The sequence below is a fragment of the Amblyomma maculatum genome, chromosome 1, assembly GCF_055883805.1.
Source record: "Amblyomma maculatum isolate TAMU_Amacu chromosome 1, ASM5588380v1, whole genome shotgun sequence".
NCBI lineage: Eukaryota > Metazoa > Arthropoda > Arachnida > Ixodida > Ixodidae > Amblyomma > Amblyomma maculatum.
In genome coordinates this window covers 69,009,744-69,035,798 of record NC_139344.1, presented here as the reverse complement: position 1 = coordinate 69,035,798, position 26,055 = coordinate 69,009,744, and the positions used below count along the sequence as shown (strand labels likewise).

General features: G+C 49.7%; 1 protein-coding gene across 1 annotated transcript in view; it reads right to left on the bottom strand.

The window, feature by feature from the left end:
- LOC146202744 (SPRY domain-containing SOCS box protein 3-like) overlaps positions 1-25,602 on the bottom strand; it is a 28,087-nt gene extending 2,485 nt beyond the window's left edge. The window contains exons 1-3 of the mRNA XM_084601976.1: positions 25,459-25,602; positions 20,044-20,262; positions 362-618 (exon numbers count right to left, since the gene is read on the bottom strand). Coding sequence (XP_084458102.1) covers positions 362-618; positions 20,044-20,262; positions 25,459-25,602 — 620 coding nt within the window. The remainder of the gene's footprint in view (positions 1-361; positions 619-20,043; positions 20,263-25,458) is intronic.
- Between the last annotated feature and the right edge of the window lie 453 nt (positions 25,603-26,055).

The window sequence follows — 26,055 nt, the reverse complement described above, 5'->3', positions numbered from 1 at the left end:
GACAGTGAACAAACGTTTCGTGGGGCATATTGGTAACTGCACAGAAAATATATTGGCATGTGTACTGTGAGCCATTTCCACTCTCTCAATTCTAGAATAGCTGTAATGAAAGCTCCATGGAGGAAGGAAACATCTGCTTCCCTTCTTCCATACAAAGGAAAGACCCCCAAGGAGGATGTGGCTGTAAGCTTCCAAGGTGAGGTGTTTAATGAAATAACTGCTTAACAATAAGACTTAATTAGAAGGCCTGGCCTGATCATTACATTTTGTTTACTGAAAGGCATAGCTTCAAGCCTCCTGTTGGAGCCCTGCTTTGGAAGCTCGAAAACATACTCGTGCATAAGGCCGTAAAGCTGGTTACCGGTCTTGCAGTCCAGCATATTCCCTGCGCTGGTTTCCCAGGATCATCTCTGTCTTGGCCGCCGTTGAACAGGCAGCCGGGAAGAGTGGGTCTTCCACAAGGTGCAGGTCCTTGAATGCAACACCCAGGCAAATGCCATCCTTGTAGTAGGTCAGCGTACCACGCACACCGTCAAACAGCATGCCCACCACTGTGGCTGCATTCTCACGGAAGGGCCGTGTGAATGGGTGCCAAAGACCATCATGCCATAGTAGGCCCTGCAGACAACAGCCACTCCTCTTGTAAGGCCATCTTCAGCGAAGTGCAGGAAGATGCCATTTTACATTTTGTAAACTAGTTGACTCAGCGAAGGGGAAAAGGTATTTAAAAATAGGCTTTTTGATACACAGAGATGGCTCCTGCGGCATTACAACAGCAATGTTGGCAGACATCACAGAAGAGGTGAAATTGGCTGCTAGTAATAGCAGTATGACGTTTCAGAGAGAGCACGTCATAGCAATGTCAATTATACACATCACAGTTGTGCACGTTTTCCGTGTGGGCTGGAGCAGCGACACTACACCGAAGCATGTACTGCCTTTGCAGTGCAGTATATTGGTATTGCGAGCAGTAATGCCTGTCCGCAAATAGCAGGAGATGTGCTAATAGACTCGCTCATTTGAAGAATACTTTGTTTCTATGGTTGCCATAGCAAAGCACAATATTCCTTTGAAGCTGTGAAATCGCTGCTAGCTGTCAGACTCTCAGTGAGAGCTCTCGAGTATGCAATGTGCATGAAGTGCCCCAAAGGCACTATCATGATACTTTGCGTGCATTTAAACATATTTTTGTTTTGCTGTTTTCACAGAATATATTCTAGACCTGCAGATTTTCACCATTCTAATTCATATTTATGATAAAGCTTTAAAGGGAAGTTGAGCTTTCTATCCTTTTTTTTTTGTTAGAATGAAGTTTTGGATATGCAAGGTCAGAACTGAAAACCTTATGTACATGAATTGTGCATGTAAACAACATAAACTGGAACTTCTCTGTAGTAGCTAGTGTGTGTAGTACGTGTCAATACCTTTGTCATTTTAATGCTTATTTAGTTATCAGTTTGGTTCTATAGCCTCCTTTATGCTCTCTTCTGCACCTCATTAAATTACTTTTTACTTTTTTACTCTAAGGACATTCCCTCGACTTGCGTGGTCTCAATTTCACCTCCGAGGTGATTGGATGTGTCCTCGTTCGCCTCCCGCGATATCGTCGCTCCAGCTTCGCTGCCGCTGAGCACTTGCGCCTGCGCCCGCTACCGTCCGTAGCGGCAGGCGTACGTCCTCCCTCGTCGCGCGCTCCCCAGCGCCGGTAAGTTCCTTCTACTAGGCGGTCTTCCCAGCAGCCACCCGCTACCTCTCCTAAGGCCTAGCTCGGCGGCCGCGGCGCCCTACTCGAAAAAGGATTTCCGCGGGGCCGCCGTTCTTTGCTGCAGCGGCGGCGCCCCCCCCCTCCCCCCACCCCTCTACTTCATGGACAGCAGCCTGCAGGACCGCGCGTGGCTTCCTGCAGCTCCTCGGACCTGGGACACACCCTGGCTAACTCTCGCTGCACCCTGGTGACACGAGAACCCTGCCTCCCCCGTCGCCATGGACCACGTGTTGCTGTGGATCCTGGCGACCTACCCGCCGCGCTGCTGCTGCCTCAGCAGTTCCCGGCGGCCTCCCCAGTTGCCGCCCGACCTCGTCTTAGCGGTGACTCCCTGCTGACATCTTTGTGATGCCGCAGTCCTCGCTGCGCTCGTGCTTCTTGCCAAGCCAGCACGCTTGCCACGCGCAAGCCACCCGCCGTCCTCGCAGCACCAGTGGTATGCGCCGAGGCTCCACCTCGCCGCCATGGACCAAGTGTTTCCGCGAATCCTGGCGCCCCCTCCTGCTGCTACCCGGATACTCCGGGACAGCTTCCCGTGCGCTCCCTGCTCGCGGGCCTCGGCGCGCTGTCTACGGACGGTCTCCTCAGCGCCACCCGCCGCGCTGCTGCCTTGGCAGCAGTCTGTCGCGGTCCCCTCCTGCTGCGGCGGTTGTCCCAATCGCCGTGGCGTCCTGCTGTCACCAGCAGTCCTTCCTGTGCCTCGCAGAGGTGCAGTACCAGGCTTCGCCTGGAATACCCATAAGCGCTGCTGCACCGGGGCCTCCACGCCGATCTGCCGATGTTCACCGGGCTGTTTGCTTGGTGCGGGCCAAGATGATCTCCCCACCCCTCCCCACGTCCCACTTCCCCATCCCCCGGACACCAAGAGTGCCGCTGCGACATTAGGCCGGCATAACCCGTGTCCGGTATCCCCCCCCCCCCCCCCCCCCCCCCCCGAGAATATCCCAAAGTCCCCAACCAACCAATCCAACGAACTTGCGTGGCAAGCTCAGCCGGAAGTCAGATACCTGTAGTGACAGATGATCCTGAACAGCTCATAAAAAAACCACGGACAACAGCAAAAAATCTGTCTTGCTGTTGTTTGTGTGTTTTTACGCTCTTTTCAGGATCAAATGAACAACTCGCCCAAACGCAGCCATTACTGTTTAGTGACAGAAGGGGGCGGCCGTTTTGTGCCCAGCTTTGGTGGTTTGGTGCCGAGAGCACCTAGAGTAAGGGTCGGAGTCATAATTAACGAACAAAAATTATGCACAGCAAGAGACTATACAGAGGAATACACAGTAATGATACGGAGTTCTAGAACACTGTAATACGGAGATAAGAGGTTCACATAAAAAAGCATCTAACTAAAGAGGCTCTATAATAAGAGTTCAAAACAAACAATGCATGAGAGAGAACAGTTAAACACCAAATTGTTCACAGCAGGCCGACGTATGGAGTTACGATGCGGCCGTCCTGTAGACGAGTGCCGCTCCCTCACAAATCAGTGGGCTTGCCGAGCAGCAGCACTGCTACACGGCTTAACGCTGACTGGCTGGCTGGCTTCCGAAGCAACGTCGCGTCTGTCGCGCCGCAGCCCTAGCCGCGCCAAGGCAGGCGCGGTCCTCTCTTCCTCCCGCCGAGAACTTTCTGGGGATGACCAGCACTTTCTCGGCCGTGTACGAATCATCGTCGAGTGATGAGGGATGACGCCGATGTATGCAACGCTATATGAGCACTCCTCGCTCGGAAAAGGTGACATTTCTCCAACATTCTGGAACCCTCTATGCGACGCCACGCGCGTGCTTCCTTCGCTCTGCGCTGACTCAACATAAATGTGCACCGATTTCGTGACAACCGTACAGATGCATCGGCAAACGCGGCTTTGTCATCGACGCCCCACGTCCTGGCGAACAACCACAGTAAATCGACGACTACCTGCGCAGAGCAGAGTACGCGTCAAGCCGCCTATACCGCTCACGATTTGCGTCGCCGGGCCGCAACTACGAGCGACGGGGGTCCCCTAGCCCCCATAGGGGAAATTAAAAACAGCAACCCTTGGAGGCGGGATTGCTACGAGGCGAAGATCCTCCGACGACGAGAAAGGACGCTGCAACAATTACACCACCGATACGCACGACGAGACTAGTTGACACCACCGCCTAGCGAAGTGACGGCGAACTGCCCCGGCCGGCCGTGACCTCAGCACAAGATGCAGAGATCGAACACCGTAGCCAATGTGCAATACGAGGACGCGAACAAGTGACCTCGAAGTAGCTATCAACGGTCGCATTGCTTACCGCGTTCGTAGACACCGGAGCTGACTATTCGTTCGCTGCCCAGCTCAAAAAAAAAAAAAAAGTGACAACCACTTGGGATGGCCCGCTAATCCGCGCCGCTGGTGGCAACCATTTACGCCGTCCGGGAGGTGCACCGCAGGAGTGAAAGTGAATGGGCGAACTTATCCTACGAGCTTCGTGGTCCTACAGAACTGCTTGCGTGACGTTATCCTGGGTATAGATTTTCTTAGTGAACATCGGGCGATCATCGACCTTCGATTAAAGCTCATCAAGTTTTCGACGGACAATGTCATACCTACTACGACGACTTCGACGCAACCTGTCGCTCTAAACGTCCTCGACGAAGAATTGAGCGTACCGGCCCGATCAAGCATCGTCGTCTCCGTGGTTACCGGCGATATCGAAACCGCTGAAGGTGTCGTCGAAGGAAACACCCAGTTGCTCTTGGAGCGTGGATTGAGAGAGGCGTCACCCATTTTCTTAATGGACAAGCTAAAGTATACTGGTCATAAACTTCACCGAAGAATACCGGCACCTGAACAAGGGCACGGCAATCGCTTTCCCCGACGAGCTAGCGGACACCCGATATGTCTTTGCCCTCCCCAGCCAACCTGAAGACGATGCACCCAACCAAGCCAAGCAGCCCACGTTGGACATCAATGCAGTGCTACCCCGAGATAGACAAGGCCGGATTCACACTTTTCTTGAGTGTTTTTCTTCAGCTTCGAAGGTGCGGCAAACTCCGTTGGCAAAGCACCGCATCATCACGGACGGACACACCCGACCGCTTCGTCAAAGCCCCTACCGCATCTCTTCGAGTTCAAGGTTCAATGGCTTTGCTCCGCACCAGCCACGCTCCAGCGAGTAGTGGATACTGTACTGGCAGGCTTGAAGTGGCAGATTTGTTTGGTATACTTAGACGACGTCGTTGTCTTCTCTTCAGACTTTGAAGACCACCTGAAAAAACTTTGGACAGTGCTCGACGCACGACCGCTCTAGTGAAAAAACCGTATGAGTCACTGTCATACTAAACTCATACAAATGTCATACAATCTCATACATTTCTCATAAGTTGAATGATATTTGGATGAGATGATAGATTGATTTGTATGAGTTTATTGACTCGTAGGTTTTTTTTTTCCCTAGGGCGACATGTAATAAAGCTGGTCATGGCTCGACGCGACCAAGTCGTCAGGGCTAACGTTCAAAGCAGAGAAGTGTCACTTCACCTACCAGGAGCTGTTGTTTCTACGTCATATCGTAAGCAAGGAGGGAGTTCGCCCCGACCCACAGAAAACAACTGCAATCGCACAGTTCCACAACTTGGTGAGAAGGAAGCTGTACGCCGATTCCTCGGACTATGCGCGTATTACCGACGATTCGTCAAGCACTTTTCGCGCCTCGCCGAACCTTTGACGCAGCTTACAAAAACAGATGTGCCATTTCAGTGGAAAAAACCGCAAGCAGAAGCCTTCGAGGAACTTCAGCACCGCTTACAGTCCCCACCTGTCCTCGGGTATTTTGATGGAAGTGCCGAGACTGGAATTTATACCGACGCAAGCAGCGTGAGTCTAGACGCCGTCCTCGTTCAGAGGAATGCCGGAGTAGAAAAAGTTATCGCTTACGCTAGCAGGTCGCCCTCAAAAGCCAAACCAATTATTCGGCGATCGAGAAGGAATACCTCGCGATCATCTGGGCCACGTTGAAGTTCCGTCCGTGCCTATACGGTCGACCATTCAAGGTAGTTAGCGATCACCATGCGCTCTGCAGACGTGTTATTTCAATGGGAAGAAACGCAAGCGGAAGCCCTCGAAAAACCGAACGCCGCTTACAGCCCCCTCCTGTCCTCGGGAACTTCAAAGAAAATGTTGCCACAGAAATTCACACCGACGCAAGCAGCGCTGACATAGGCGCAGTTCTCGTTCAGAGAACTGACGGTCAGGAAAACGTCGCGCACGCTAGCCGTTCGCTCTTAAAAACCGAAGCCAATTACTCAACGACCGAGGAGTGTCTCGCGATTGTCTGAGCGACGTCGAAGTTTCGTCCGTACCGAAGTTCCGTCCGTGCCTATACGGTCGACCGTTCAAGGTAGTAAGCGATCACCATGCGCTCTGCTGGCTCGCCAATTTGAAAGACCCCTCCGGCTACGTCTTCAAGAATTCGACATCACAGTGGTCCACAAGTCAGGTCGTAAGCATTCCAACGCAGACTGCTTGCCCAGGCCATGTGAACGCGCCCCCAAAAGACTACGCCTTGGGAACCGTAAGTGCCAGCAGTTTCGCTCAACAGCAACGTTCGGACCCTGAGCTGAAAGGTCTAGCGAACTATACTTAGAAAAAAAGATCGCTTCTCCTCCTGCTGTGTTCAGACATCAGTTGTCATTCGCGCTGCGCAACGATGTCCTCGTGAAGAACTTCGCGCCCAACAAGACCACATACCTCCTTGTGCTTAAGGAATTCTAAAAGGAAATTTTGCAGGCTTTCCACGATGGAACCGGCAGCAGGTCACCTCGGAATGGCGCGCACGTTTCATCGGATCCAGTAGCGGTATTACTGGCCGCGGTAAACTGTCGACGGTGCCCATTGCGTGAAAACGTGCCGTGAGTGCCAGCGACGCAAGACGCCCATCAGGCGACCTGGGCTACTGAACCCCATACTGCACCCACCAAACACTTCAACAAATTTGGATGGATCTGCTCGGCCCTTTTCCGACTTCATCTATGGGTAACAAGTGGATCATTGTAATTACCTTCCGCGATGGCGAATCGAAAGCCCTGCCTAATGAAACTGCGGCAGAAATCAAGTTTTTTATCGAACAAATTATTTTGGGACACGGTACTCCAGAAGTACTCATCACGGACAAGGGAACAGCATTATACGGCGGAGCTCGGTTATTCTTTCCTTTCTCTTTCCTTCACACTTCTGGTGTGAGTGGTGTTGGCGACCACCGCTGTGCTGTGCTCGTGGCTCAGCGACACATTGCGGCGCGGAGATGAGAACTTCCCCGGTAGACTTCATGCATTTATTTATTTACAGCAATGTCATCAGATGCGACATCGCACCACAAAAGCTAAGCTGCAAATGGGTGGACTATCAGAGGTCAGAGGCTAGCAGAATCAGGCGGTGGCCTTCTGCTACACTTTAGGGAGGAGTCTCTGCAGACCTCTGTCAGCTTATCCTCCCTCCTACTCGACCCTTCAGAACTCAGCTCCCCAAAACGCTCGCTTAATGCTTCACGTTACCAAAATTTCCAGTTAGTCCGTTGACCAATCAACGACAGACAACTCTGTGGCTAATAGCATGGAATGTTTTCAAATGGGCTAGCCAATCGCTGTGCCACGTATACCTCTCCCATACGCATATTACAGTAAAGCAAACACAAAACATGCACAACAGCGAGTGGAATTGTGCACGCAACCACACACATCTCCCTTTTACGCTCTCTCCAAAATCTTCCCTCAGCTCACCCAGTCAAGCAGTCACAAAGACAAAAAAGGCTGAAGGTTGCACTTCCAAGTTCCAACTCGCACACCAACAAACAACGTCCGGCCCAAACATTCCGATCGCTGCCCTAGGTCGGCTGCGCGCGGACGGCGGTTTCAAAGGGACGGATGACCAAGCGCCTTTTCGAGAAGTCTTAGAGAGGACACGTCAACGGCTCCCTCTGCCTCGCACTTTCCCGTGTTTCGGCCCGTTTCGGGGATTTGTGGTCGGGTGCGCCCTCTCCCCTCAGAACGAGAAACAGACAAAACAGTTATCGGCGATCCAACAACTGCGCTTACGCTGTGCTCTCTTTGCCTGCCTCGCGGCACGGCTGAAGCGCGACTCTAGGGCCATTTTCCGAGAATCGGAACGGACCGAACCGGCGGCGTCGTCCGTTCCCATGGGTTCGGATACTATACTTCCGAAAAGCGGCCGCATGCGCTACCTTAACTGCTGACGTAAGCCATCTTGGCCTACATGACCGTAGGTGATGATGATGATAACTATTTTTCCACCAGATAAGGAAGCCCCCAATTCCCGCCCCCGGCACGCAGGCCTAAGGGTCGGGAGCAGAGACATCCGCGATCAGAAGCAGGCAAAGAGGTCTTGGCTCTTCGCGGCTTCTTCCGCCAGGCGGATGGCTTGTAGCTGTGGAACAGGGACCTCGCTCCGCAGCAGGGCTTCCCAGGCTTCTCTACAATTATATTTGTTTTAGCCCCTGAGGAGCTAGTACATTCCCAGATTATATGGTCGAGAGTCCCTCTCTCCCCACAGTGCTTGCATTTATCGTTTCTTCTATCGTTCATTTGGACATAATATGCCCATACCGGGTTTACAAAGTTCCCAGCTTGCAGGCGCCACCATGCGACTGCCTCCCTATTGTTTAGACTTTTATCCGGTGGTGGCACCAGTCTCCTGCTTAACCTGTAATTTTGAAGAATCTCCATATAATTTTGCAGACGCTCGTCCATGTTCCGGCAATCGGGCAGCTCCACAGTTACCCGGAAGTAGACAGCTCGGGCTAACTCGTGGACCGCTTCGTTGCCAGGAACGGACGCGTGTGCAGGGGTTCAAATTAGGCGAATTTTCCTGTTTAGTCGTCTACTGGCCAGAATCCTTGCCGCTTCCGGCGAGACCCTACCCTTTCCAAAATTCCAAATAGCCGTTTTGCTATCGCTGATTATGAAATTGGCTTGCGTTCCGACGCATGCGAGCGCTATTGCAACTTCTTCAGCCGTTTCGGCGTTGCGGCTTCTAATGGTGGCGGCTGATACCGGGGCACCTCGGCCGTCGACCACCGAGGCGACCGTCGCCCCCGTTTTGCCACTTGCCGCATCCACGTACGCAACCGACTTGCTGTCCATCGAATCGAAGCGTCTGATTAGTGATTCTGCTCTCTTCTCCCGCCTCTCTGTGTTGAATATGGGATGCATGTTACGAGGGAGGGGGGAATGATTAGATTTTCTCGGCATTCCTGTGGGATACTTGATTTTTCTCGTAGTCCCCTATCTGCCTGCAGGCCTACCATTTCGAGTATAGTTCTGCCCGTGGTCGTTCGACTTAATCTTTCCAGCTGCGAAACTCTGACAGCCTCCGCTATTTCGTCCCAGCTATTGTGCACTCCCATAGAAAGGAGCTTCTCTGTGGATGTGGTAATTGGTAAGCCCAGGGCCCTCTTTATGCACCGTCGAATGAGAGAGTCTAACCTCTTCTTCTCCGACCTGATATTTAAGAACGGCGTGGCATAGCTCACGCGACTTATTACGTAAACTTGGATGAGTTTAAGCAAGCTTCTTTCCTTCAGGCCTCGTGCTTTCAACGCGATTCTTCTAAATATTCCAATGGCTTGTGTGGCGAATCCCTCTAGCTTTCTGATTGTTCCATCATTATATCCATTTTCCTGAATGAATAGTCCTAAGATTCTGATTTGATCTACCTTTGGAACTGGTTTTCCTTCTACTTTAATGTCAAATTCCCAGCTGCGCTTGCATCGGAGACGAATAATTCTGATTTTTGCGGCGAGCATGATAGACCCCTACTGGCAGCGTAGTCTACGACAGTGTCCGCCGCCGCCTGCAGGCGCTCCTCAATGCTCGCATCACTACCCTGGTTAACCCAGAGATTGATGTCATCCGCATAAATACTGAAATTTAGCCCCTTTATGCTCCTCAGAGCTTCTGGGAGGCCCTTCATCGCCACGTTGATAAGGAACGGGGAGAGAACCGAGCCCTGCGGCGTCCCCCTGCTCTCTAACTTCACTGTGGGGGACTGAATGTCTTGAAACTTTATGCAGGCAGTTCTGTTTGACAAGAATTCCTTGATGTACTCATATGTTCGTTCACCTACTCCGATTTCTTGGAGACCGTGGAGGATCGCTTCGTGTTTAACTTTGTCAAAAGTCTTTGTCAAGTCCAGGCCGAGAATCACTTTGGCGTCTCTAGAACGCGAGTCGATTATGTCGTATTTGAGTCGGAGCATCACGTCCTGCGTGCTCAAACCCGGTCGAAAACCGACCATCTCGTGCGGCCACAGGTCGTGTTTCTCCATAAAGCGCGTCAGTCGTGTCTGGACTACATCAATTTTCCCATGCATGAGGTTAGAGAAATAGGTCTTAGATTTTCTAGTTTCGGGGGTTTGCGCGGTTTTTGGGATTAGAATTACGTTTGCCGACTTCCACTGCCGAGGCAGGTGCCCTTTAGTCCAAATTTCTTGCATATACTCAGTAAGAGCGCTGATGGAGTCATCATCCAGGTTTCTTAAAATATTGTTAGTTATCCCGTCAGGGCCCGGGGCCAATTTTGCTTTTAGTCCCAATGTTTCTGCCCTGACCTCCGCCTCCGTGATGGGTGCGTCCAGCTCCTCGTTGGGAGCGCTGTCATACTCTGGGAGGGGGGCACTATGAGTATCGCCAATGTACATGTTGACTAGTGCATCCATAAATTCCGCGTCTGTACCCTTAAACGCGTGCCTGGCTTTTGATAATCTAATTCCTGACTGGGATTTTGAGTTGGTCGGGTCTAATAGGTGTCTCAGCAGACCCCACGTTCTGGAAAGGCTCATGCCCCCTTCCATCTCGTCGCATCTGCTGCACCAATTCTGTTCGCATAATTTAACCGCATAATTTTCAATTTCTTTATTATGTCTAGCTATCCTCCTTCTAAGATTACGGTTCCACTTTTGCTTCTTTAGTCTGCGCTCCATACCATATGTTTTGCCTCCCACATGTGAAGCAGTTTGCTATCAGCTACCTCCGGGGCACGTCCCCTTCAAGATTCTTTGTTGCCTCTCCAACGGGACGCATGAGGGTCTTCGTCCATTTTTCTATGTTTGTAATCTTCCTTTCGGCAGCCTTCTCTCGCTTTTCCCTAAATAGTTCCCATTGCGTAACCCTCGGTTGACACACACGGCGCGTCTTTACTCCTTTTTTAAGGATCAAGGCCAGAATAAAATGGTCGCTGCCAAAATTTTGCTCCGAATTTTGCCAGTTCAGATCTTTCAAATTTTTGGAGAAGGTCAGGTCAGGGGAAGTGTCTACGCAGACGCTGTTACCCACCCTGGATGGTAAACTAGGGTCCGTGTGCAAGGTGAGTCCCAGCTCGTGCGCGTCTTCCCATAACTGCCTGCCTTTAGGATCTTGTTTAGCGTAACCCCATTCCGGGTGCGCCGCATTGAAGTCACTGACTATTAGCAAGGGGTTACTCCCGGCTGTGATTATCGCTTTGCGAAAGAGTGCCCTGAATATCACCTTTCTCTGCTGTGGCGTACTATATAAATTTAAGAGGAACATGCTTGGTTGCTCTTTTCGTCCCGTAAGAATTTCCAATAGCACTGCCTCAATTTCTTTCGAATTGATTTCGTGCATGATTGCAGCAATGTTCCTCTTAACCAATGTTGTGACGCGAGATTTCTCACCTCTGTCACTTGAAAAAGATTGGCATCCCGAGAGTTTTGCTGCTTTACCCGTCTCTCAGGGCTATAGCTAGTGGTTTTTCATCTAATAGCGTCAAGTACTGTTGCACTAACGCACGCTTGCGTTTGAAGCCGCGACAGTTCCACCGCCAGATTAAAGACTCGCTTGGTGCGCCTCTGGCCATTATGGAGCTGATCAAATTTTTCCTCAGCTTTTTGCTGCCATTCTCCGATAGCAACTAATTCTGCCCTTTGAAGTTGTGCTTCGCCCGTAAGGGTTTGGATCTGGCTTTGAATTTGGTTTATTGCTCCCATAATTTGGGTCATGAAAGATTCAAATTTAGCTTCGATTTTGGCTTCTAATCTTCTTTCTAGTGCCACCAATGGATCAGCGTCTTCCCCTTTGCGTTTCATTGGGGGCGGTCTAGCCGATTCTACAATCATCTTTTCCTCCTCCGATGCCGCAGGCTGCGTGGAAGTCGCAGCCTTATAGGGGCCATGGCAGTTGGTTTCGATACCAATTTCGGTGGCGCTCTATGGGGGGAGAGGGACCCAGTATGCGCTTGCCCTTTTGGTCTATGCAACTCTTGAGTGAGCTTATTAATGATATCTAAGCTCCCCAGTTTCTTTCCTTAATTTATAATCTCCTCGTCCTTCTTATCATTTGCCTGGGAAGCCCCACTCTCAAATCTTACATTTTTACGGTCCCTGCTCAGGCTCCGCTTCTTAATCCACGGGTTCTCCGGGTCCCTGGAACTCGATCTCCAGCTGCGTCTGGATCCAGAACGCCCCTGGAGTGGGAACTCGACCGGCCGCGCAGCTGTCGCCCTTCGGTAGTCTCCTCCAGCCTCGGGAAGAGTCGTTTCTGGCTCGAAAGTCCTTGTTTCCACGCTTGACCTTGGAACGACCTCGGTGATTTTGCTCGACGATCGCTTCGACTTGCTGTTGCTGCTGCTTCTGAAGTTGCTGCTGCTGTTGCATGTTGACCTTGCGTTCCCATTTCCTCTTTTTCACCTCGTATGGAACGCGGTAGAGTTCTCGACATTTTTTGTCACCAAGCGGTTGTCCTTTCCCGCACAGTTGACACTTGCACTCACAGAAATGGTCTTGTGGTGGTTGTTTCATGCCACAGCCACGGCATTTCACATTTGCCGGGTCCGGGCAGACTTCTTCGCGGTGTCCGAGCCTGCCGCAGGCGTTGCAAACTTCAAACTTCTTGCGGTAGAGAACGCAGCGTTGCGCCACGAACGTGAGTCTCACCCACCGCGGCATCTCTTTGTCTTCAAACAGTATTAAAACTGTCCTAGAGTTTCTTCCCAGTCTTCGCACCCCCAGGACCGGAGGATTCCCGTAGACTTGCAGCCTTTTCAAAATATCTTCGTCCGAGAAGGACAAAGGGACTTCATGTATGACGCCTTTCCCGCAGTCCTCTGGCATAGCGATGTACGTAGTCAGTGCGATTTTTTCCCTTTCAAAGGCCCACCTTAAAAGAATTGATATCCTCGGCATTCGTTCGTCGAATATCCAAAATCCGTCGAATCCAACTTGTGCTCGAGCGGCCGTAGTCGATGGAGACTATCGAACGCACCTCCGCTCTGCTCTTCACAGTACTGTAGGCCAAGATGGCTTACGTCAGCAGTTAAGTTAAGCAGTTAAGGTAGTCGTACTAGTCGCACAAGCCACCGACAGCGTATCATCCCCAGACAAACGGACTTACGGAGCGCCTAAACAAAACGATCGTGGACATGATCGCCATGCGCATGCGTCGACTCCGAGCACAAGACATGGTATACGCCATTCAACCTTACATCATTTTTCGCGTACAGCACCGCCGTCCAGGAGACAACCAGGTCTGGCTCGTTTCTGCATGTGTATGGCAGGGAGCCCACAACGCTCGACGCAATGCTACCGCACGTCACAGACGAAGAAAACCTCGACGTCGCCGCCTACCTTCAACGTGCAGAAGAAGCCCGAAGACTCGCGCAACGGAAGATCGGCAACGAACCGACGCCCGACATTACGACTACGCGGTGCCTACTACAAGCCGAGAGATGTTTGGACGCCGATTCGCCGCCACAGACTCAGTGAAAAGCTTTACGCCGATATTTCGACCCATACAAGGTGTTACGTTTCTCCACCGAGAAGTGGGACAGCTGACGCGGCCACCGCATAGCAACAGGCAGAACCGCGAGCAGATCGGCCATTTCGGCGCCGTTCATCGGCCGCGCAACGCTTCCTCCCGCGGGCGAGTCTCAACGTGATCCTGCCACGCGCCAAATGTGCGTGCGTGTGTGTGCAAACGCCGGCCAAGCCTGGAGCTCGTGGGAGAGTGCGCCGCCCTCGCCCGTGTGCAGGAAGTGGAGGAGATGCGTTCGGACCACTTGCGATTGAGTCATCCCATCTTGCCCTGACTAGTTGGGCGCTCCATTTCCTGTGAGGGTTTACCCTTTCCCTGTGAACGAGAAAACCTATAAAAAGCAGCGGCCGACGCTAGACACCAGCTGTGTGAGAGTGTCTGTAATCTCTCCGGGTCAGCTTCACTGCCCGTTTCTTCATGATGTTGCAGTAAAGATTGTTTCGTTAGAAGACGCCTCGTCTTTGCTGGTACCTTTGATGCTACCCAGGCACTCGCGACCCCAAACCTAACAGAGGTCATTCCCTACGGCGCGACAGCATCTCGGCGGCGCCGCGCGCACCCAGAAATTGTGCATGTTGTACCCCTTATGCCATAGTACGCGCGCTAAAGGCTCTTGTTTAATTCCTAATGTTTATGTTAACTCATGTCTGTGTATTTTGAAACATCGAGGCGATGCTTTTTAAGGGGGATGTAACGCCGTGAACCATTCAAAGCTCTGTTTTTAGCAGCGGCGCCGGCATGCGGCTTATAACGGTGACTGCAGCGCGCGAATCGATTGTATTCTTTGTTTGTTATTAACAATGAAAATTTCGCCACTGACCAAGTCAAAAAATGAAAATGACGTTTCGGGTCCCATACGGGGCTCTTGTTCACAATAGGACTGCCACGGAAGAAGGAAAAGCTTATATATGCTTCAGTATGCACAGTAATCGTTTTGCGTGGATATGAAGCGTGCTCTAATTCTTGTTCAGCGTGTTAGCCGTCGTCTGGATGATTAGGGATCCCAAACATAGTCTTGCTGATGTTTTTCTTTCGATTGCCAGGATTGCGGCTTCATCTTAGCCAATCCAGTGGTGGGACTGGCAACTCGCTTCTTGTATAGCAGCTTTTGTTGCAGAAGAAATCGCAGTTTGTAGCAGAAATTTCAAGTCTTATAGCAGGAAAAATGGCATTTTGTAGCAAATATTTGAGCTTTTGTAGCAGAAATAAAAGCATTTTTTTTAAAGAAGGCTTGTTTTATTTCTGGAACCCAATTGGCTCAGATGTTTATAACAACCATAGCCATGTGCGAAAACAAGGTTCAAGCTCAACTGCAATCTAAAGTGCCGTTCTTTCTTCCAAAGCTCCAAATTAAGCAACAGGAGGTTTTGCTAAAAACAAAGCAGCTTTTATTCAGAGGGAAGACATAACAAGATATGCAACTGCACTATAAACACTAGTCTTGGAAAGAAGGTAGCTATAGCTGTCTTAGTACAAAAACTCTCTGTAGAAATTCAGAACTGCCAATTCTTAAACCTGCAACTTTAAGACACTATTTCTTCTCTAGCCTTGACTCCAGCTTGGACAGTGCCACTGCGATCCTTTCCTGTCTATTCTTCAGAAAGGCTTGTCCACACTCAACGTCTGCAAAACGTCTTGACGCCTTTTGAGAAAAGCAGCTCAGCATTGGTGCTACATATCCTGACAAGCCGGATCTCTTCCTGTACCTCTTCCTGATTCCGACCTCTTTTCTGGGTGTTTTTATGCTGTGCATCAGGGTAACGTCGAGGCGCCTTTTCCATCAAGACCCGTGCTGATTGGAGGGAAAGGGGGAAGAATATTTTTGCAGGTTTTGGGTGAAGAAATGTTTGCTGGCGCTGCGCAGTCAAAAGGCACGATGCGCGGGGATGTAGGGTGAGCGCCGATTCCATGCGTTCGCAATCTTTGCTTTCGTTATTTTTCTTCCGGTGGTTTGGCAGGGTGGCTGGTTAATGAAAACGTCCACGGGTACTTACTGACCATATGTGGAGCTGCAAATATATTGTGATTGAGTACCTGCGCAAGTTATTTGCACACGCGCGCGCCCACACGCATGCAGTTTTGTAGTGGCGGAAAATAACTGTCAAGACTGAGATAATATTCTGAAGGGCGCGTAAATGTTGACGTTTGTAATGAAGCTGTGAAATTATACAAGATGTTCCACATAAAGGGTTGAACTTAAAGTACAAAAGCAGCCAACACAGTCTAGTGCGGGAGCACAGAAGCAGTCAAATCCTTAGCGTTCCCTCCGCGCTTCTACTCAGCTACCATCGCAGCTGAGTATCGTAGTCGCTTTGGGACGTTAAACCCCACAAACCGACCAACCGGGGGCAGTTTCAAACCGTCACTCGATTAAAACCGTGCCGTCTGCATTGGCCAGCCGGCTCGCACATCCTTTGCACACACACGTGTGTGTGTGTGTGTGTGTGTGTGTGTGTGTGTGTGTGTGTGTGTGTGTGTGTGTGTGTGTGTGTGTGTGTGTGTGTGTGTGTGTGTGTGTGTGTGTGTGTGTGTGTGTGTGTGTGTGTGTGTGTGTGTGTGTGTGTGTGTGTGTGTGTGTGTGCGTGCGTGCGTGCGTGCGTGCGTGCGTGCGTGCGTGCGTGCGTGCGTGCGTGCGTGCGTGCGTGCGTGCGTGCGTGCGTGGCTTCGAGCTGCCCTGGGTGCGCGCGCCCAGGGCAGCTCGAAGCCGTCACACGTTTGAACGTGCTTCGGCCCTTCGACGGCCAGCCTGCCAGCCCCTCCTTTCACCATTTCCGCGCATTGGACTGGAGAGATATCTTGCATCCCCCTCTCACTCCCAGTAGATCGAGAAAAAAAAAAGAAAAGAAACACCGGCAGGAAACGCAGAAGTGACGTAGACAAACGTCAATTTTGTATCACGTGATTGTCCGCACAGAATCTGCAAAAATATTCTTCCACCTTGCACAGTGTTGCCAGCAGATGTCAGTTTTGGTTTCGCGACAGTTCGGTTTCGCTGTCGGCAGAGTTTTTCAGCGACTTTTTACGCAGTAGGGGCACAGAAGTAGGTAAAAAAATCGATTTTGTAGCAGCATGTTGCAGGATTTCTGATTTGGCGCAGTTTGGCGCAATTGGCGCAGCAGTTCCACCACTGCCTATCTCGTGGCTGGTGGACAGCATGTGCTCTGCGATTGCATTTTTTTTTTTTTTTGCTGCGCGCTTTTTTCTTACATCGGCCTGGTGCTCCTTTATGCATCACTGATAGTTTCCAGTTTCTCAATGTAGACGCAGGGGCAGTAGCTTCGTGGTATCCATTAAAGAACCCCAGGGAACTTCGCACGTGGTAGTGGGACCTTCACATTAACTTCGGCTCGCAGCTTACTTGCTGGCGCGTGGGGAATGTGCACTCTGGAGGTCCGAGAGAGGGTCTCGCTGATGTCATAGGGAATCGTAGCGCGTTTAATCTTTGCTGACAGCTGTTGTTCTCCTCAGGTTGAAATAATCGTTGTTGCGAGACGCGGCTTTATCATTTCCATTGTTGCGGAAGATGCTTCGAAATGTATCTCGAAGGATTCCAGCGACACGCTTGTGTTTCTACAATGTTCCAGGTTATGCTAGTCATTTATCTAGATGTTTCTTCGCCGCCTTTAAATTGAGCGTTGACGGGTATTCGTAGATCGACGACCGGCGAGCACGATTGTTGCTATCGCCGCCGCCGATAGCTTAGTTCTCTTGCGGGCGCAAGTCAGTCCAATAAAGAGTTTATTCCAATGAAGTTCAAGACTCTTCATTTGTTGCCAACGGTATTGTAACCACTACGTGACGATATCTTGTGACTCATTTTCTGCAGTCGGATACAACCCTAGAACACAATTTAACAACGTCCACCGGTTCTCACGACGGCACGGTGAACCTGGTTAACACCTGGCGTAAAATTGCAGATGAATGGGAATTGTGCCCGAGAAATGGGATTAATCGCGGCGCCATGAGAACTAGTCGACGCCATTGACCGTATAGGCCTCGCGAAAGGACTCGGCTTCACGACCGCAGCCTCATGCTGCGGTTAACGAGAATCTGAGGGTTACAGAAAAAGAAGTGACGGTTTCCAGGAAATTGAACAAAGCACGTATTTAATGCTCGCCTAGACCTGGCACTGCTCAGTTATATCGCCGAAGACTGACCACTTAATTACAATGTCGAAGATCTGCGAAACGTGAATTGCAAGCATGCACTATTGCATGCATGCACTTTGCTGCCTACTTATTCACTTTATTTGATTGGTGCTTCTAATATTTTTAGATGTGCTCATTCACATACAGTCGTGAGCTACCGCATTGGACAGACCACACGGCGCAGAGGTAACGACTGGCTTTAACTTAGCCGTACACGACGGTCCTGCGCATTCTAGGACAAATCGATCTGCCAACTACCACGCGCATCTTAGAATGAGAAACAGATTTGTTTCTTTTCTTTTCACAAAGAAACAGAAATTTAGGCAGACTTTCTTGTCACAAAAAGTCATCAAATTTTACTCACTTTCCCAGCTGCACTACACCACTCCCCTGAGGGACACGATTCGCCCGGCATGCTTTCCTTTTGTAGTCTGTTATCCAGAGTATGCGTTATGGATAATAAGTTGTCCAAAACGCTTATTCTGCTTAGGTTCCTATGCGCAAAGGAGAGTATACACCGGATCTGCTGGCTACGTGCTTCTGTCATTGCGAAAACCAATTAATGTGCGGCAGCATCTTTGTCTCAAGTGGATAATTCCTGCTTCATGGTTTTACTTTAACAGCGACAGTTTTAACCCCTTACTGCACCAATTTTATTTTTCTGCCACAAAAATTACAGTGCTCCATGCATGTCGCAAATTTCTGTAACCTTTATTTTGAGAAAAACTGTGCGGTTGCGACAATTTTGCGAAATATTGTCGTGTGCCATAGATGATACACCATGCAGTTAGGGGTATTTTTGTGAAAGCATGAAATTGCTCATAAGCGGCTCTAACTGAACGAGAATTATATTACGGATTACCAAAGCGCAGTTTTATGGCAAAAACATTTTTAGAGATCCAGACAGGACCGGATCTAAGGAAAGTATGACTGTACCACTTGGCTCCCGTCTACAACTGTGGTATTTTCTGCAACGTTTTCTCAACACATGACCTTGCACGACTATTTTCTTGCTCCTAATAACTAGAGAATGTCATCTTTTCCTTGGCAGTCGGTGCACTGTACAGTGATCTCTAGTACGCTTTCACTGTAGCTACCACAGGATGTCGAATGAGCGCAGGAGACAACTTTCGAGTTTACCGTACAATAATACCACTACTTTGATTAGAAACGGTAACTAATAAGGAAGGGGGAGTAATTTGAACTCGTAAAAGTATGTAAAATCATTCGAGTGCAGTGAATTTATGTCAATTCAATTATGAAACACCATAAAGTGACAGAAATACCCGCAACTGCATGGTGTATCATATCTGATACATGAGTAAATGTCCTTATAACAGTGTAGTCTGAATGATTATTGGGCACATAATGATGTAACCAGACAAAATAAATCTCAATGATGTGCTAATAATTTTTTCGAAGTGCTACTCCCAGTCAGAATAAAGAAAGTGTTCCCTGTACCTATCGAATTTCTGTAAGAAATAGAAAAAAAAAATGCTACCTCCTTGCACATTTGCAATGAAGATAACTAAATTCATTGCGAAGATTCAGTTACTATGCACATGGTTTCCAGGCAGTACACGCTGTGGTGCTAAATAAACAAAATTTCATTTCTTGCTGTTGAGAACAATTTAGCACAAAGGAAATTTACTGTATTATATATGATACAGTATGTGGTAAGGGGGTTAAAGCCCCGTTCCTAGTGATTGTCATCTTGATAGTAATCGGCCAATCCAGGGGGTGGTAACCGAGGATAACCGGATAGGGAGAAGACTTTGACGACTGTAGAGGAATACGCAAACAGGATGGCTGCCATGGGGGAGGGCATGGCGAGAGCGGAGGAATGCCCAATAGAATGGCGGTTACCACGTGAACCACCCGGGAAATAGTTGCCGTGGAAGAGAGGGGGCTTTTGCAGAAAAACGGCGAGAGTGAAGTAACGCGTTAATGGAAGAAGTTTTACTACTGCGGGAACCATATTCGCTATCGTCACACTTTCCTGAAATACCCATGGAGGAGTGAGGTTTTGCACGTTGTGTACTGTCGACGTGTAAGACATATTCATTCCATGAAAGCGGCCGACACTTTTCCCGCCCCTTCGAAACCTGCATTCCACGCACATCTTTCAGCCCTCCGGGGAAAAAAAAAAAAAAAAAAAAAAAGCCTGGTGACTTAATGCAATAAAAATGTCGTCTCAGAAACTGTCTTTTTGTTGAAAGATTTCCCGCAAATAACTGGGAGCTGAGAATAAGCCTGCTTTCTCCCCGACTGACCCAGTTTCATCCCTCGGTGGACTTGCTCAAAGCGCATGCATGCAGCGTACCTTGTGCGACAGTCCCCATCCTTTCTGGTCCCGGCCCAGCAAGTCGACGAAACTGTGTACGTGGAGCTTCGCCTTGGCAGTGCACAGGCCCCACATCATGCTCGTCCCGAACAGTCGATCCGTCACACGCACCTCCCAGTACGTCCGCCGGTCCCGCGCGAGCGGCCTCGAGCCGCGCACGCCGGCCGAGCCGCAGCTCCAATGCGGATGGAACTGCGCCTGCATTCGAGACCCAGCTCACGGGCAGCCCTCAAAAGTGAGAGATTCGTAGAATATGACACTCCTTGGTGAACCCGATGATATGACAGAATGGCTAATTCTGGTAGGCGCTCATTCGAGCATATGTAGCGCACATGTTCAGGAAAAAAAAACATGTGAAAGGCGCGTTTTTTGACGCGCATTCATGCAGCTATAGCACATTACTCAAATCACGAAGAAAACTGGCCAATGGACTCTAAAGTGCTTGACAGAGTTTTGACACAACCGCTGCACAGGCCACTGTTAATAGTTTGCACAGACCATCTGCACGCGTTGGGGGAATTTTATCGCTTTTATGCATTGCAGGTACCAGTTCAGTGCTGCATCTGACGTTCGCACTATATAAGACCATCCCGTGTCGTATCATGTGCCGTCTCCTTTCGCTTGATGCACTCAAACGCGCTTACGGCTTTTTACGCGGTGAATAATTGAAGCTGCGATCCCACGTACGGGCATGCAGTGGCTGTATTTATAGCATATAATAAACGTAATAATTTTGCTCTAAGAAAGCGTAATTTCCGTGGACTTGCCACAGACAGTAAGTCCAAATACGCAGCGATTTACCACACTACGGTATTGTTTCGCGTGATTAGGTCCGGTCAGTGCGTGTAGTTCGGCGGATGGGCATAACCAACAGTCCATTTAGGGACCAAGCCAAGCCGTCCGCCATTTTGTGCTAACGCACCCGAAATTCGCCTGGGTCAACAACTTAACTAGCGCATGGGATCTCGTAAAAGTTCATATCGGGGAAAACATTCGCGAATGACCTGCGTTAAACCTCGCTCGATAGAAGTCGCATATCTGGCTTTGTCGTGAACACGGTGGCCGTGAAGAAGCGCCCTGTTGCCAGACGCCTCAGGCGTTGGCAACACACAGCCTTTGATAACTGCTATGGACCGTAGCATTTGTCAAAGGCGGCCAAAGCACGCACTCGCTCATTGGTTCTAAGGACGGCCGTAAAGTAACAAGCCTGACATTGCCTGCATGAGGTGCAGGCCCTGCACGCCCGTGTCAGCACCGCAGTGCATTCTACAACTAGCGCAGCGGGCGCAGCAAATCTAAGAGTTTTTTCTTGCTAGCCACAAGGCGGATTTCCACACTGCAGGCGAGAAGCGCCGGATTTGCGCCCAGAAGTGAAAAGCGTCATATATAGCGTCACTTTACAGATCCTCTATATCATGCATATGCACACGGACACTGCTGCACAGATCTCATTTGGGTTTGTTTCATTTGATTCTCTAGTCAGTGCTTTCTTGAACTGAACAAAAATGACAGTTTTTCATGAAATATTGACACCTTGCGTTACTGGGGGTATCCAGGGCTCTTATGCATATGACTACCGATGAGACAGGATGTCAGCTCGGGTCATGTTGCCCAATCACACCCAGTAAGGGCACTGCGTCTTTAAGATGGTTATTACGTGTGCATTCTAAGAGAAATTTTTGGGACGTGTTCCCAGACGCCGCAGTTCAAGCACGTATTGGCTTTTTGACCTTGCCAGAGGAGACTTGTGGAGAACCTCTGGCTGGATTAATTTCTAGAAAACAACCTATATGGCTTAAAGCCTCAAAAGCAGCAAAATGTCGGGTTGTTCCGGACATAGCGAGATAGTATATGTGGCTGTACAAACAGCCTTACACTTGTTCTCTAAGCCTAAAACAAACAAGCAAAATCAAAACTTTCTATGTAGCATAAATAGATAGCGTGCGTCACACAGTGTAAAAAGAGCACATATCGAAACGAGTCAGCATGAAAATAAAACGTGATATCAGCCTTTTACCCTGCCTTATTTCTCGTAAATAAGCAGAGCGTAGCAAAATCCTCGTTTCTTGGAATCGACATCGTTTTATGGCAAGATATGGAGCAAACCCCGTCATGCCCTATCGTCGATTGAGCTTGAGAACCTGGACATTTTGGCTCTACGAAAGAGCGGAAAACCATGCAAGCCACAATGTCAGAAATGGTCTGGCATTTGAGATCAGCAGCCAAGCAATTATATTTGCGACCAACGGAGATCGTCCGCAGAATGATCAGGAATTCCGTAGGCCGCTTTTTCACGATGACAGCCGACTTTGAACAACGAAAACTAAGCAACTATTTAAGTGCAGCACAAATAAGCCTTTGGATATTAAACAAAATATGCACGTGCCTCAAATGTGCCAAAAATGCAAGCGTTTATAGGTCAATAAGACGCGAAGCTGTTGAGCCGGCTATATCTCATGTTCGGCACTTTTCTGGAACGGTATGTCATAAACTATCAACTTGAGCTAAAAACCGCTAGGTATACCAATATTAACATTGCATTTGCACAAGTGCCATACAAGGACCTACCTATACTCGATCCATCCAAGCACAGCCATACGGCTACAAAATGGAGCTATAAGTATCTCTCGGCCTACCATCTGTTAGCTGTCATGGTTGCCTTAGATGATACAGTAACTGCCTTGGACAGGCGTTTGTCTAAGGTTCGATACAGGATCAAGGCGATTTTTTTCTTTTACTGTGATTGGCTGGCATCTAATAATTACTCCTACTCCAATAGAGAATATCCCCCCTTAAACATTAATACACCCCGTTTGCTTGCAAACAATTACAGTTGGCATGCTAGGCACAGTTAGGAGAAGAGTAAACGTTAGTATCTAAAACTTGCCAATGACAGAAGCGTGGGCGAGTTGGTAACATATTCTTAATACAACGCTATCAAGACGCGGGCTAGGGAAAAGACGTACAGCAGTGCAGATTTCTAATATCGCGCGATCGTCGATTTCTAGATCGGTGCAGCGGCTCTAAAGCGAAGCAGAGCGAAATTCAAGAGAGAAAACAAAGCATGCATGCGCGTCGGTGGTGCAGATCGAGAGAGCATCGTGCGCTTGACTGTCCTGCTTCCAGCGGATGATATCTCCGTTAATCAAGTGTTACCGCAAAATTCTGATATCGCTGCTCTTATATTCCATCTGCTCCGTGTTCACGGCTCTGCACCGGTACAAACGCGTAACGTTACAAGCACGACAGTGCGCTCCTGTGGTCGCGAGTAGAATCTCCTGCGTTAATTGAATAATTACTCCCTCATTAAAGATATGCTCCACTTTGCATGATTCCAGTAAACGTTAATTCGAACAAATTTTCCACTTCTAGTCTTGGCCAACTCACTCTCGCAATGCCATGTGATCTGCTAGCATTCCGGGTTAATTGGGCCGTCATCAGCGAGAATCTAACAAGGCCCGTGCATGACCTGCCCTCCTATCATCGAACGTGAAGACAGCGGATGGGCGAAACACAGTGAGCAAATGAATCTGCGCGCACGGATTCCGGTTAAGTGCCGAGAAGACACCCCGCGACTCGACTCAGGTCTGCGCTTGTATGCAGTTTGATTTACGGGCACTTTATCGCCCATCCGCAGGCGTGACGCAGACGGCTGCAGGCTCGATGCGCTGGCCTTGTCGAGATCTCGGTAGTGTTCCCGGATTCGAACCTCGCTTCAGGACGAATTTTTCTGGAACTACAAAGATTACGTGACAGCCGTATAGGCCTCGAGCCTTCCGACGGCAGCACCACCTGTCTGCAAGCCCCCGAAGCGTACGCGGACCTCGTCTCCCCATCCGTTAATTCTTGTGCGCTTTGGCAATACACTTATGTTTTGGAAACGTAACGTCTGGTACGTTACTCGCAAATTTAAGTTCGCATAAGCTTTCTGTGACGTAAAGAAACACGTCGCTCGTGAACAATGACAGAGGTAGATCATGATTGTTTGACGGCTGAAAAAAAAAAAAAAAAAAAAAAAAAAACATCTGAACAAGTAACGAACGAGTAAGCACTTCATGACATTTCCTTTGCCAATTATTCCACTATTTAGTCCTCCGCAGCAGCGCCGGATAGTCGAAGCTTGCGCGCTATTGATATAAATCCAGAAGAATATTTAATAGCATACTACACATGCGTGGCGTGACATGGTCCATAGGGTCACGAAGAGTCGGACACGACTGAACGACTGAGCTGAACTGAACACAGGTGTTGTGTTCTATGTGTACGCGTACACAGCGTCCATTTTTTCCCCCTCCGTGTCTTGTTAGCGCTGTATTAAAAATAGAAACTAAATATTTGGTTGTAAATGGGCTACGGGATGCGTAATTATGCTTGTAATATATATAATGCAAACGCGTCTATAGAGCAGATGCGGGCGTGCAAAATCGCTGCGGGGGACTCGCTTCGAGTCGTGGCCTCCCGTTACACAGCATATATGTCGCCTGCTTACGCTTCTTACCGGTGGTTGACTTAATCGCATAAATTCTCGTGTAATGAAGCTGTTTTACACTAAGGCACTGACTGTGATTGTGCCTTAGTTAAAAACAGGCGTAAAGGAAGTGCAATATCATTTGTTTTTTTTTTTCCGCCAAATTTATACTGCCTTTCGTTTCCATCTGAAAAGGTGGCAGAAGTTGTTCAGAGATATGGCTATTGTCACTGACCGTGACTTACAATGCAGTTGTCAAGAAGGTGAGGAGAGCACACGGATCAAACAGAAGCTGCAGAAATGAACCAACCACATTTTGCAATTGGCTGCAAGTTACGTTCAGGTTAAGTTGAGGAAACTGCTTATTGGCCCAATCAGCAAGCCATGAACGCTTACTTTAGATGCATTCGGCCACAGAACACCAAAGACCAGCGATAGAGGACGTACCGCCAGGACAGCTTGGGAACGCAGCGCCGCCGCCCCATGTCAGGAGGCTTTTATAGCTTTCAATACTACTTAGCAGGTACCGCACAAGTGCACCTCCCATGACGTCAGATTCCAGTTACGCTGAAGATGACAATTCTGTCAGCACGCTGTCGGAATAACGGGTCACCTCAGCAGTGAAACTTTCCTCGCGGTGACACTTTCACCTTCACCAGTGCAACGAGAAGAAAGTGTACTCAGCTGTTTCTGTTTCGAACTTGCTGCACTGAAAGCTTATTTACGTCGCTATAGCCATGGGACCCTCTGCACCGACTGTTGACAGCAGTTATTGCAAAAACACAGCGTCACAGCAGGCCGGAGGCGCTCGAAAGCGTCGCCGGCTGGTGGTCAACGCATGCGAGCTCGACAAAGCTGTAATGTACGCGCACATTAGTGCATTACTTAACGAGCAGGGGCTGCATGCAGTGCATTTAAATACTTACGTGACATGGGCCGAGCAGTATCACCTCGCGTGACTTATGCGTCGTACTCCAAGTCCAGGTGTTCCAGGTGTTGTCTTTGAATCCCCAGGTCCAGGTTTCGGGCCGACTGTCGGGGCCCCGCTCTTGGCCGTCGCCATTCTCCATTGCCGCGCTCACTGCGCACATCGGGCCGCACTGGCGCTTCGCTATCGTAGTGGCGCTGCTCGACGCGGACCGCTATGCGCGCGCCCGCCCTTTCGCCTCCCCCACCGCCACGTTCGCTATCGACCGTTGGTTCTCCCATCTGCCGGCTAGCGCGCCGGACCCCCTCGACAGAGCGCCAGCTGTTCTCGCCTGGAGGGGGAGCCGCTGGTAGAACGCGTGCCGCGTGTCCCCTGCTCCCCGTTTTCCTCCCGTTAACATTCCTCCCTCCCCGCCCTTTTCCCGTGACACACGTCCCGCTTAGGGTGCAGTCGCTCCCTTGCGCCCCCCTCCCCGTGATCGCGTTATATTTGATTCGTTCATTCTTTATCCTTTAGTGGGCTGCTACAAAGGCCCGTGTATACTCGCTTGCGCCTTCGCAGCCGGCAGCATTCATAAACTTACTCATGTGCGACA